The sequence below is a fragment of the Pundamilia nyererei genome, unplaced genomic scaffold (assembly GCF_000239375.1).
Source record: "Pundamilia nyererei isolate P.nyererei 1_Seehausen unplaced genomic scaffold, PunNye1.0 scaffold00183, whole genome shotgun sequence".
NCBI classification, from domain to species: Eukaryota; Metazoa; Chordata; class Actinopteri; order Cichliformes; family Cichlidae; genus Pundamilia; species Pundamilia nyererei.
In genome coordinates, this window is record NW_005187584.1 from 125,537 (window position 1) to 139,617 (window position 14,081).

At 42.6% G+C, this 14,081-nt stretch overlaps 2 protein-coding genes across 7 annotated transcripts in view; one reads left to right on the forward strand and one right to left on the reverse strand.

Annotated features, from left to right (window-relative positions):
* The window catches only part of usp13 (ubiquitin specific peptidase 13), a 34,221-nt gene extending 26,543 nt beyond the window's left edge, over window positions 1–7,678 (forward strand). For all 4 annotated transcript variants that reach the window (XM_005746749.2, XM_005746747.2, XM_005746745.2 and 1 more), the window contains 4 exons: window positions 1,902–2,071; window positions 4,163–4,355; window positions 4,700–4,784; window positions 5,072–7,678. In XM_005746749.2, the coding sequence (XP_005746806.1) occupies window positions 1,902–2,071; window positions 4,163–4,355; window positions 4,700–4,784; window positions 5,072–5,168 (545 nt within the window). In that variant the 3' untranslated portion in view covers window positions 5,169–7,678. The remainder of the gene's footprint in view (window positions 1–1,901; window positions 2,072–4,162; window positions 4,356–4,699; window positions 4,785–5,071) is intronic.
* An 82-nt stretch (window positions 7,679–7,760) lies between these two features.
* Window positions 7,761–14,081, reverse strand: part of pex5la (peroxisomal biogenesis factor 5-like a) — a 122,174-nt gene continuing 115,853 nt past the window's right edge. For all 3 annotated transcript variants that reach the window (XM_005746744.2, XM_005746743.2, XM_005746742.2), the window contains one exon: window positions 7,761–13,001. In XM_005746744.2, coding sequence (XP_005746801.1) covers window positions 12,800–13,001 — 202 coding nt within the window. In that variant the 3' untranslated portion in view covers window positions 7,761–12,799. The remainder of the gene's footprint in view (window positions 13,002–14,081) is intronic.

Genomic DNA, 14,081 nt, shown 5'->3' on the forward strand with positions numbered 1-14,081 from the left:
TAACCTCAGTGTGTGAAGAGGACTCTCCATTTACATGCACAAACTGGAGTCTATTAGATAGATATGATACAAACCACTGCAGCACAGTACCTGTAATACCTACAGTATTCTACCTTTGATTCCTTTACAAAACAACAAGCATATTTGCACTAAGGGAGGGAAGTGCCAATAGCAAACATAAGACCATTTCAGATATGATTGAGCTTTTTTCTGTTTAAAAAATATTCAGTTCTGCATTTTACAAAGAGAAGCTGGTACTGGAGAAATATGATCAGCCTAGTTCCTGCTAGTACTCGTGCTGCAGCATTTTTTTTTCACATTTACATCCTGATAATAAGGACAGAAATCTAGTTCAGAATACATTAAATGAACAGAAATACTGGACAAGCCACATGTTACACTCACAGGAGCTTTGAAGCTCGCAGTTACTGCGTCAGCAAAGCATTGGTGGCAATTTCCCATCAGGGACAATAAAGTTACCATTGACCATTTTGCACTCTGCACTCAGTGACTCTGTAACTTTACATGGTCACCCACTTCCTGGCTGAGTGGTTCTTCAATGCTTCCACTTTGCAGTAATACCACTTACAAGGTTATCGTGGATTATCTAGTAGGTGACTCGTCGAGTCGTTGGCGTTCTGTTACAGCATCACGCTCAAATTCAGTGAGATCTTCTCTTTAGAACAGTCCATTCTTTCACAAAGGTTCGCATGGCCAGGTGCTTGAGTTCATACACCTGTGGAACTGAAAACACTAGATTCAAAGATTACAAGGTGTGGCCTAATATTTCTGGGAGCCTGCCTTGGAAATACACCAGCCTGATTGGATGAGCAAAAGTACAGATGGTTGGCTTGATGGATGACCAATAACTTTTGTCTCTATCGTGCAGATAGATAGATAGGTGCCTCATTTTCTCAGTACTTCAGCTAAAGGAAAGTAGTGATAGAGACCTGATTTACATGCAAGTCAAAGAAGACCTCTCTTTCAGGAAATGGCCTGAGATTTCTAGCAATGGTATTGGAGGTTAAGTATATGCTGTCCAGATAGTGCATAGATGGTGTTTCTGAGGCTTTTTGTGCCAACTAGTTTAGTTTAGTCTGAATTGAGAAAGAGGAACATTACAGGTCTACAGTCAGAGGTATGAATTTACCTTATTTGAAACCCGAGACAAAGAAAAGTGAAGTGTGTCAGTGAGGTGAGCGGCCACGCTCTGCCAGAACAGCTCAAGTGACTCTAAAAGTCTCTGAAAGGGAGTCGCACACTTTCTTTCCCTTCATGTTGTGTTTGATGGTGGTGTGCACTGCAGTCTGGTTTCAGATCTCCCATTGGTCTTCACTTTAGTTTAGATTTGGTGAAACTGAAGGTTGTAGCATATGATTCACATCATTTTCATACTCACTGAATTACATGGAGACTCGTCACGAAGGGTGTTGTGTTTGGACCATCCCTGCCAGCCCCACAGAGCTGGAGTCCCTCAGCGTAGGGTCCAGGTGTTTCCTGGTGTTCGTTGCCAGCCTGTACATCTGTTTGGAGAGGCGTAAGCACCTCAACAGATCAACACTCGTGGTGTGCAGACCCCCCCAAGCAAACCTGACTGTGACAAACAATCCACAGGGTGCATTTGTGTGTGTCGTTTCCACTACAGAGCATCGGGATGCCTCCCACACGCCCTCCTAACGTGACCGTTTGCTGTTTCTGTGTTTGAAATATTCTTAGTGCCAGTTAGTCACACACCAGTCGGACGTCTGTGATCAGCTTTAATCGCTTTACAGTTTGAATTAGCGTTGTCTCTAGAAAATGCGACCTTTGACCTCCAAAGCAGAAACGCACAGTAATTAGGTTAAACATAAATGGGAATGTGCTGCATCATTATTTTTTCCTTTGTCTCTTTTTCCTCGCAGACTTTGCAGAGCCGCTCACTCTGCCCTCCATGATTGATCCCGGCCCCTCCGCTGGTGACAGCCCCACGGGCGCCGCCCTGCTGGGCAACTCGCCCCCCGAGGAGAGCATTGCCATCCTTACCTCAATGGGCTTTCCCCGCACTCACAGCATCCACGCGCTGAAAGCCACGGTCAGTCTTCTGCCCACTATGTCCACTGGAGTCTTTCTAGCCACTAGCACAAAAAATCTTTAAAATACATCAGATAATTATTTTGGTAATTATCCAGGATGTCTTACAAATACCATTTTGTGTGACTGAAAAGGTCTTCTGCTGCAGTTCGTGAGAGCAGGGATTTGTTTTAAACACGAGGGGCACCCGACGGCCTGTGTGGACAGCGATGGTCAGCCTGTCTGAGCCGATAAGGTGGTGCCTGTATCTCAGCCTGTTTAACATGCAATACTTTACATATTTATATAGAAATAAATCAGAGCCGAAGACGGAAATCCGGACGACAAAGAACCACCCACGCGCTTCGCTGTCTCTGATGGGTGCGGGACAAAAACACAGCTCTGACCTCCAGGCACCATAAATGTTGTTAGTTTGAAACGCAAGAGGAAAGAAACTCTGACAATTAGTCATTCATTGAGTCATTAAAACGGGTAACAATCAGGAAAATACGGCCTGTAAACCTCGAAGAAACACTGAGCAAATGGAACAATGTGTCAGGAGGTGAAGTTGGTGTAAGGCGGCGTGGTGATTTTAAACAGAGGGCAAAGTGCAGATGTGATTGGTCGTACATGTCAGAGGGATTAGAAATGTCTGCATTTAGCTGTAATCCCAGCAGCCTGTCAGGTTTAGGAACAGCTCACGGCTCACTGACTCTTCAACTCACTGTATCATCACATAAGATTCACTTTGAATGCATTCATAGTGTTGATTTATTTTTTCAATGAGTCAAGCGTGATACAGTTGCAGTAAATCTATCAGTGTTGTTTTGAAATGGCCTCTGATTCTCATCTTTCAAAGTGCGCCCTCAGCAAAAATAGCCCAGCAGACTGTTAGTCAGACGCACAAATAGACACACCAGGCTTCTCATCATCAGTGAGCCCAACTCGCTGCCTGCCTCCGTGTTGTTGAAGTGGAAAAAAGCTCACGTTGGTCCTGAGGGATGGAGGTGTGAAACAGATAAGCGGTCTCAAGTCTTGGTTCATTATTAGCACAAAATTAGGAAGAAAAAGAGAGTTGCTCTTCAAGCGCAGTGACCCGCCCGGCAACATCAGGCAGCTTAACTCCTCGTCATCCCGACATGCTCCTCACGCTGACATTCCCCAGGCATCACACCTCTATTTTGGACTGAACGCAAACATCCTCTATGGAAAAATGAGCACAGGCGGATGTTTGCGTTCACCTTTCTAGTAAATAATTGTTCATTTAACACGTTCCTAAAAGTGAGACTGCTTTTTATGAGGAGTTTATCCAAGATGCACTGGAGCTGTGGGGGAAAATAAATCCCCCCAAAATTCAATCATCAGCTCTGGTTTTATTCCCACGAGTACTGCTTCTACTGTCACTGTTGATTTGAGCATTTCAGGAAATAATTTTTCCAGGAAAAGCAGAAATATTTGTGGGTGTGGTTAAGGATGTAGAGCAGGTCATCCACTAATTGGAAAGTTTGTAGTTTGATCCCTGGCTGCTGCAGCCTGGACAAGATGCTGAACCCCGAATTGCTCCCAGTGCATTCACTGGAGTGTGAATGTTAGAAAAAAGCTGCTTGTATGAATGTGTGTGAATGAGATAAAAGTGCTTTAACCTCCTAGGACCTGGCGTCCACATATGAAGACATCACATTTTGGGTTATTTAGACCAAAATACTCCATTTTGCTCTACAAAGGCCTGAAATCCACTCACGAGGACATTATACTGCTACTGTTCTATCAGAATTTTAAACAAATATCCTCATGTGTGGCTCCTATTTTTCATAAAAACTCAAATAATGTAAAAAAACAAAATCTGGTAATTCTTTGTTTTTACATTCATTGGGCCCCAATGTGACCAAATATCAAAGAGAAATAAAAATGCATGCCGTGGAAGAGTTCGGGTCTTAGGAGGTTAAGAAAAGTCCTTTGTATAAGAACCGGTCCATTACCTGGTGAGCATGTTCACATCTGCATGAGAAGAAGAGATTCCCTATGGTTCTTAGCATTCCTGGGATATTACGGCCTTTTTAGTTCTGAATGTCAGCGAGCTGACCGTGTTTGCGCCGCTTTTGGCATTTTACAGAACAATAATCTTGAACGAGCTCTCGACTGGATCTTCACCCACCCGGAGGAGGAGGAGGAGAGTGATGCCCTTTCAGACATGGCTGACACAGAGCCCAATGACAACGCCTTCTCCAACGCCAACTCGCACAGCGACTCCACGCTGTCCCCAGACGGAGACGCGTCGGGCCCCAGAGTCAAAGACGGACCGGGACGTGAGTGACTCTGCACGACCGCCGCTCCGACAGAAACATACTGCTTCTCTGCCCTTGAATTTAATCTCGACATTGTGAGCGTCCACGGGCCATTTTAGCCCCAGTCAGGTCTGATTATGACGCGTGCTGTACCCAGGTGCTGCTGGGCACTGGATTTCAAGGTGTAGCAGCATCAAAAAACAATTTAAATTCCTTCATTTTATCCCCACGTGCTAAATACATCACCTGTTTTTAAGTTAAAACTGAAAATGAGCACTTTATTAGATAATTATCACTTTAATTGTTTTTCTGTAAATATGCGTTAGTTTGTCACTCACTGACTTTGTTCTTCTTCTTTTTCTAAGGATATGAGCTCTTCGCCTTCATCAGTCACATGGGAGCGTCCACGATGTCTGGACATTATGTTTGTCACATCAAAAAGGAGGGACGGTGAGCGGCACGCAGTGTTTCATGTTACAGAGCTGACGACCTGTCACAGAAACATCTCTGATGTCTCATCTCGTTGCATTAACTGTGTACAGATTTATTATTGTTTTTAGTTCTACGATAGTTCACCAGTCTGGCTGCGTGCTGCTGGATCATAACTGAGCCTGTTTCCTCTTTACACTGAGTAGAAAAAGAATAATGAACCCATTAAATCTTTTCATTCAAATTTGAGAAAAATGACACTTTAAAAGCATTTGTGTGAATTTAATGTGCACTTCTCCCGCCTGCAGGTGGGTGATCTACAACGACCACAAAGTGTGTTTGTCAGAAAGACCTCCAAAGGACTTGGGCTACGTCTACTTTTACCATCGACTGTCGAGCAGTTAGACCGCTGCTCGCTGCGCCGTGTCCTTTAAATAACCACAGACCCAGAAGACTGGCAGACAACTGTGACGTCTCAGTGGGAACGATGGGATAACCTCTCCGACCAGCTGCTTGCCTTATTGTGATGTCATTCTGGAGCAACCAGGAACTCTGGTCAGAAGGGAAAGCGATGTGCTTTTTGTGTATTAGTGTTATGCTTTAAATATCAGTGTTTGTGTTCAAAGAAAGAACATGTCTTGACAGTGTTGGTACAGAGGGATCTGTGCAATTTCTACGATTGTGCTCTTTACACGAAACAACGCCACATATCAACTCTCAGTCTTTCTCCTCTTCTCTGCCTTCAGTCACTGTGCCGTTTTTTCTTTTTTCCCAAAGTGGTGCATTTTATAAATGTGTACTTAAGTGCAGTGCTTCACTGCCAGCCCTGCTCTGAAACTGCAACAACAAACAAGAAGCTCCTGTGCTGCAGGGGGCTTTGCATTGAATGTTTTGAGAAACTGGAAAGAGAAGAGGAGCGCGATGCTCCTTCCACAGTGCAATCCCAAGTGCTTCATGTAAAACATTACAAATATGAAGCGGAGCAAAATTCACTAAGAATGAAAAGGTTTTGGTTTTCCACACATGGAAGTCACCACGTGAGTTTCAGAGTGATGAATGGGCATTAACTCGATTCGTCCCGGTTATGCTCGAGGCCGACGTGTACGTTTGTCACATTTAATGAAAAACCTTCAACGCCCTGATGCGCCGGCTGTCAGGATGTTAGTGTCATTTCTGTCCCTGTTGCACTTTTTTGACTTTTTCCTGTACCTGCACTGTACTTGCCAGTCACAAACTACCAGGACTCATGTCTGAAGTGCAGCACTGCCAAGGAGATTATATTCATTTGATTCGATCTAATTAAGGCCAGCCTGGCTGTCCAGTCGTCCCTGTTCAGGGAGGTTGCATAGTAACGTAGGTGAACCTTTTGTGTACATAATTTTTGCTCAAAGTGCAAAATATCTGCAAACTCGACATAACTGTTACTGGGCTGCACCTGGCTCCCGCTGGTTCTTTTATCACTCTGACAGATTCGGACTGTAGCCCAGAAGCTAAAACGATTGTTTCAGGCCATGTAAGTTTGAATGTTTTTGTCTAGAGCAATATGCACTAATAACCAAATCTGCTGTTGAACAGCTGTATGAGAACAGCTGTACAGTGACCATACCTCCTCTGAATGTATACACTCGTGGTGCTCGCTGCAAACAAAACACTCAGACATGACTGTGATGCTACAGCGGGCCACTCTTTAGGGCCTGGAGCTGGTCTAGCCTCCAGCTCTCTGCTTTATCTGCTCAGTAATATTCATAATGTGCAGGATGGATTAAACACTGTGCTCTTGACTGTCAGTATCTCCATACTTGGCTTCATATCTTTATTTTTATTCACGTTTTATTCATCTCGGAGAGCGCGGTCTGCTTCCGGTAGCATATTTGAAGGTGGAGTTCTGCTCAAATTAATCGTAATTTATCAAACGTTGAATTACAGTTAATTATTTTAGGCTCTCGTACTCAAAGGGAAGACGTGCTGTTGACAAAGAGAGTAGAAAAGAAAAGCAGAACAGCACCACGATGGTTTCTACGGGCGTTTTTCATTGACACAGACAAAAAACTCTAATGTAATTTATATAATAAATCCATATGACTCCCCTTTAACAACACTGTGCCTCGATTTCCCTGAGCAAATCTTAGCCTCTTACCAGAGAAACTGTTTGTCTATGCATTGGGGAATACTAAACATCTCTATGCAAGTCTTGTGTTTGTGCCTCTCGTCGTCGCTGAGTGAGTGACAAGCTTTTGCCTAATGATGGGTAGCTGTCTCTGCTCCTCTCGTGGTCCCAGCTCGTTGCCGTCTTTCTGTCCTCGTCTTTCAGCTTTCTCTCCAGCTCCGTCGCTTCCATTCTTCTCTACCTTGTTTAAAACGTAATGGTTCATTTTGTCATATAAAAAAGGTTTTTTCCACTGTCAGCATGTTAACTAGAGATGGACATTTAGTCGTCTGGGTTGTACCGTTGTACTCTTGTGAGCTTCATTCTCTTTTTCTCTCCATTTAACTAAATGTCAAAAAGCTTCTTGACCTGTTTCTAATCTTTCTGCCTTTTTTGTGTCAGTTCTGTAGTTTTCATTTCAGAGCTCTCCTTGAACTGATTATTTTAAGCTGACTTTTGTAATGTATCCAAATATGGCTTAGGTGTATGTGAACAGAGTCATGGCAGTCCAGTGTACCAGTGGCACTGTTTACTTATGATGTTTGGATCATTTAATAAACGACATGTTTGTTGAGACCTGGCTTCATCGTGTCGGGCAGGAGTCGGCACAATAAAGACACGGGAGTGTCGAATATATAACAACACTTTATTTTAAAAGATTACTTTCATGTTGTACGTTCCAAAGGTGCTAATGCTGTCCTCGTGATTATACAGGGAGAGTAATATGCATTATAGTAGGTGTTTCAATAAACGAGTGGCTGTATACAAATTACATTATTTCTAATTTCATCCCTCAAAATATATTATTCATATACGTGTGACGCAAATAAATGAGAACAAAGTGCACGTTCTGAACCGGAGCAGTGGAGGAAGTACATATGCAACAGCAACCTCAATGAGCCCAACCAGTGAAGCCATCACGGATGCTTTATGGATTTTCTGTACCCTAAGCACCAATTCCCACATTTTAAAAGCACAAATCTTTTAGAGATAATAAAAGTGGACAAAGCCAAATAAAAAGTGTCTTATTGATACACAAAAACAAAGTTATTCCAGTGAAATGAAGAATAATGCCCCTCCTTTGGAGTCTTTTTATTCTGTTTTGACCTTTTTTTTTTCAGTATCATTGTTTCATTAGAACGAAGAATTATTTGTGTGTCTGGGTATTTATTCGTTTTTTCAGTTAATAGAAACATGCCGGAGCCAAAGATGTGATTGCCTCATTAGGATCGTTAACTGGACAGTTCATTAGGTACACCTTGCTAGTACCCCTGCACACATTTTTAATAAATTCAATATGTAATTAAATCTTATTTTATCCAAGAAGCTGAATGGAAACATTTATCAGCGTGGTCATTATCAGGTAGGCTGCTGTGTTTAAATGATGCTCATTTTCATACCAAGGAGACCAAAATGACCCACTGACACAGGCAGCCATGTTTTCATGCTTATGCCAAATTCTGACCGAGCCATCCGAATGTCAGGAGAAGCCAAGGAGCATCAGACCAGACGTGTTTCGAATCTTCAGTTTTGATGGTCCGTGTGATCCGTTTCCTGTTCTTAGCTGACAGCAGTGGTTACATGTTCACAGATGCTCTTCTACATCTGCTGCTCCTGGTTTCAGACTACTCTGTGTAAACTATAGAGATCCAGAAGTCAACAGTCTCTAAAGTAGTCACGCTAGTCCTTCTGGTACCAACAACCACATTCAGAATCACATCTGCACTGCGTGACTGCCACACGATCTGCATCTATGCAGCTAAACAGGTGTACCTAACACAGCAGTCAGTGAGCGATTGTATTTGGTCTGTTTTCACTCCATAAAACTGCGTAACTCTCACCTTTGAACACTTTAGGTCTCCACAATAGAAGACACGGTGAGCAAGTCTGTGTAAAAGTTGTGAATTTGAACTGTTGTATGACTGTCCACTTTTACTCTCCCTCTTTCTTAAGTGTAAACAGAACTAATGAAGTGATTCTTGCAAACATTAAAACCTTATAAAAACAGCTGTTAAAGGGTCACAGCAGGTTGTGAAAGTCTACATAAAAACTTTTCAGCACTAAAGAGTTGTGCAATAACAGCTAGACAGCTTTATAGGTTGGGGTCATTGCAGTGGTTACAAACGTGTTTGTAATTTGTAGAAGTAATAAATATAACATTTGTGCATAACTATGATTATCCAGTTCATTAGCCAGTATTCAAGCTGAAGTGTGTTTGCAGTGTGCTGTGCCTTAGACTCGTTATTTTGAGCCTCTCACACTTCCATGCAAGAAAAAGCATCTTGTGTAGAATACATACTGTTTATATACATCATGTTTTGTCAAAGTTTGCGAACTTAAAAGTGCATTATAGCGATATTGCAAGGAAACCTCATGATATATTTACTTTTCTTGGGGTCGAAAGAGAAAGCACTTCCATGTATGTCATGCATACGAATGAAAACGTCATTAAAAAAGTAGAAATGTAAAGGATCTAACATGCAAACAGCCTCAGTTTGTTGCACAGGTGCATGCGTTAGGCTAGGTCAGTTCACCTGAGAAGGTACAGTAGTAGGTTCAGCAAAATAAAGAAAACTGCATCCTATCTCAATGCACTATGGAATGATGTGGACGGCAGAAGAAGGTTGTGGCCCAGCAATGTAAGATTTCTTTAAAAAACATGAACCTGTGGTAACCTGTAACGAAATGGAAAAGAGCGAGGGCCTGCGACCTCATAAGACAACTAGAGTTGATTTTGTAAAACACCTGGGAGCACCTGGGAGGACAGGCATGCCAGGAAAAATGTGGAACAGCTCCTGGCCTGCAGAACCTCTCGCTGATAGGGACCTCCTACAGGGTTGAGTTAACGCTTTAGCAAAGAAAACTGGAGGGGGATCGTCGTGCACTGGACTACCACGCTAGCTGCTCTGTGAGCCTAAAAGTGGAGCTTTGAGCGAAATGCAGCACTCACTCTGACAATGCTAACATACTGATAATATCTCCTGTGTTCAATAAGGAGAGATCAAGAACTGAACATGATTTGTTGAGACAAAGAAATGAATGTATTTGGCGATCAGACTCTGGTGACCCATCTTACCTGTCCCAGCAGGAATAGGATTTAGGACAGGACCCCCTGGAGTCTAGACGCTGGTGGTGGTGAACATGAAAATAGAGATGGGGACGAGGTGGGTTGTGCAAATGACAGTCTGAAAGGGAGAGCAATGAAGAGCACAGATTTAAACCAGAGTGGAAGCTAATTGGCTCAAAGAAGGCAGGCAAGAAGGTGATTGAACGAGAGTATTATGACTGGGTGTGAAAGTGTGGCAATGATCTAAAGAACAGAACAGCGGCTGAACAAGAAAGCAGGCAGGTGAGGGATTGCAGAGCTTCCATATCGAATTTAACCACAAGCTTTATTATATTAAAACGCTGACAGCCAAATGGCTCTAAAGGTAGCTCGATGCAGGTTCATGGCGCCGTCGCAAACTTTACAGTTATTTGGGCTAAACCCATTCTGCCGGCCGAGTGACACTTTTGTTTTTGGGAGACGTGCTGGAAGCAAATTTCACGCCACCCCTTTCAGTCTGGGCCAAACTGGCAGACAGACCCTCGCTGGCATGTATGGAGCTACAAGTATGCTTAAATTTGACTTCCACAGTAATTTAATGCTAATCAAACAGAAATCAAACATGAACTCCTGGATGTAAACCTGATTTGTTCCAGCGAAGGATACCTTTTATCATCGTCCAGTCTCCCACCGTGAAAACATTTGTGCATGCACCCCTGCTTTGGCCTCGTTGCCAAAGTCGCTGTTAGCTCCCCTCTGAGGCCGACTGTTAGAGGCATGCACATATGTGCTGTGTATCTCTGACTTCTCGTCTAATGTTTGATCTATTTATCCTGGTTGTGTGATAAATAGAGTCTGTGCCAATATTTTTTTAAGTATCTGGCAAGTAGAGCAGCTGATCTTTTTTCATCAGTGGCGGTGAATTTGATGGATGCAACTAAGGTCAAAGACGCCATGTCCGTGCAACCTGATTCTAAAAGCAGAAGGCTGCACTCTTTGTGTCGATCAGTCTTTCTTTTAGTCAGAGCTTCTGACCACTTTCTCCCTGGGAGAACACTTGTTTTCATTCTGGCAACTTCCCGATGAAACACTTCTTCTTGTACAGACCGTGACACCCCGGCTGTACAGTTTGGAAGATGAATGGCTCTCACACTGGTCTCTGGTTCTGCCTGATAGTGTTCTTTCCAAACACCGAAACGACGCTTCCTTTCGGTCTGCCGAGGCAGACGGGGACCCGCAACAATTCAGAATGGCAACATAAAACATGACCTTTTGCATAGGAGCTACAATAAAAACCCTCAGACCGTGGACACGCCTGATAAACACCCGAATGTGCTGAGCTATGCAGTACAGAAGATTATCTATCATTTACTCTGTTGCACAGCGAGGTACAGGGTATTCACTTCAGAGAGTGACTTTCAAACTAGCAGCAGTGATGCAAGTGAAGCTGTCAGCTAAAAAGTATGTCTAAGGAAAAGCTTTCGTCCTGCAGCAGGAGAGTCACTGTATTTACACAATCATGTTTTCTGCAGATGCATAACCATCTCGAGTTTGAACATCAACCTGATGTGATTTGAAGTGTGTGGTGAAACGAACAGCGTTCATCATACATGTGCAGCATTCTGCCCAAGCTTACGTAAATATTCAAATCATGCATTATGACTATTAAATGCATGAGCCTTGCTGTCTTTGGAGGAGCAGCAAAGACACCAGTGACGGCGTCAGCAGATACTGACAACAGAAAACAAACTGAGTCAGGTCAGCAAAAATAAAAAAGGACTGAATAATGTGTACAGTAGTCATTAGTAACTCTGAAGCCATCCCAGAACTAGCAGAAGAAGATAAAAAGAGATATTTTTAGACTTGTTAAGAATAACGTTTTCATATGCTAAAGTTTGAAAAGACTAATGAAGGTTTTATAGATTGCTGTTGCCCAGCTTTTCTGTGTTTCTGCAGTCAGCTTAAAGGGAACAAAGAGGAGCTAGGAGCCAAAAGAAAGGAGAGAAAAACCGAGCGAAACAAAAATTAGTGGCTCAGAAAGCTTTCAAGTTCAAAAGACAGCAGTTATTTAAGAAAATGAAACTAGTCTGAAAATGGCTTAGTGTGGGTTTTTTCTGTTTTCATAAAAATAGTATAAATAAATATTGTTGGTCGCATGCTTTTGAGTAAGGCTTGCACATTCCACTCGGACTGAGGAAGTTATATCTGTTTATCTGATGTGCAAAGGGAAAACCTCTAAAAGTATGTTAATTTGAAACAAGAATCCAGTTATGAAAATGCTTATTCGTGCAGTATCATTATTTTCCCATTGAAAGGATGAAAATAAGCCAGGAACAGAGCCTGGAGTTCCAGGTTATACGCTGCAGTCTTTGTCATTTGCTCACTAAATCCATCCTTCAGGAGTCAAATGTTTTTTCCTCTCTTTTCTTTGAAAACGGCCTGTGAGGTCTGCTCTATCAGGCTCGTACAACCGTCCGTCTCTGCCGGCTCTGTTCCGCTGGATGAGTCAGTTTTTAATTGATGTGTCCTCTAAGGCATTGCTCGTACAATCTTTGCCCGTCCTTGTGCTCTTCAGGGAAATCACAAATTACAGTGCAAATCCAACACAGAGCAGTCCCTTCAAACCCTTGGAAGAACCTGTCCCCAGAACTGCTCCGAGGTACTTGGGTGAAAAATATAATAGCTTTGACGACTGTAGTTAATTTGGACGTGCATAAAAATACACTGTTGTCTCTGACGTCCATCAGTCCATTCTGACTGTGCACTTTGGACTTTTGGCTGTTGGGTAGAAATCAGATAGTAAGTGAAGAGGGGGCAGATGTTAGCATTACTGCCTCCTGGTCGTCAAATGTCTAAGTTGAAGGCCCGCATGAGATGATCCAAGTCGCCGATATTTGCAGCCTGGAAGAGTTCAGGCTGGTCCATCATGGATAAAGCTATCCTCAAAGCCGCCCAGATGTTTCCAGACATCACCTGGTGGGACTGCTGGCGACTCCGGCTTTTCCTCTGAAGGCTTAAGGCAGTCAGGAAGTTGCTGGCCGCCTCTCTGGGGATGAAGGAATAAAAGCAAGTCATTGCATCACAAAATTCCATCAGCTGGTCTCCTCAGTTCTGAGACACGTACAGACTGTTGTTAAAAGAAGAGGCGATACTACACAGTGGTAAAGATGACCCTGAGAAATGTTGCTGCCATCAAACAGGAAGAAACCTTGGACAAATCCAGGCTCAGGGAGAGGCCCGCCCAGTCGGTTGGGGTGAGGGGAGGAAGACGAGACCAACTTATTTTGCACAACAAGAATATTAACAAAAAGGCCAAAACATAACAAACCTTACTGCACTTGATCACTCTGCGAGACGTCTCAAGCAGATGTCTCACCTGCCAAACTAACAGGACCTGTGTGGTTGCATTAAGGCAACTGTGCAGACATTTAAAGCTACCTCAACGTCAAGGCATTTCTTGCGTTTTAGTGGTAAGGTTTAGAAAACTTACTCATTTGAACTAGAGTAAATTTAGATGAAGTCCTGTTGTTTCTATGACTATTTCTATGCTTTTATTTTGTTAGTGTCTATGCTATTTATTTACTTCGGCCACTGACAGCTGTCTAGTGTTGGTCAAGTTACTTGAAAAAAGTAATCAGTAACTAATTACTGATTACTTTCCCCCAAAAGTAATCACATTACTTTACTGATTACTTATTTTCAAAAGTAACTAATTACTCAGTTACTTAGTTACTTTTTAAAAACACGATTTACAACCTGAATAGGTGATAAAGCGATAGATCTTTCAGCCCAATTCTACTTTTTCTGCATAATCCATCATACAAAATGTAATCAGATGGAAAAGTCTCTTTTTAAAACTTGTTTTATTAGTTTTAATCTTTTAACTTTATGCATCAAGCAAAAATGTAATTATCTGCAACATTCTCTGACTGGAAGAAATTAGTTTAACATTTAAACCTATTTTCTGCACATTCCACACAAAATAAAGTATTTTTTGTGTTTACACTCAGTCTTTCAAAGTAAAACACAGCAGAAAATAAATAAAGTCAAAGACTCAGCGGTCCTGTTGCTCTATTTTCACCTGTAAAGCAGGAGTGGGGTAGGCGGAGGTTTACCCTGGTGCAGG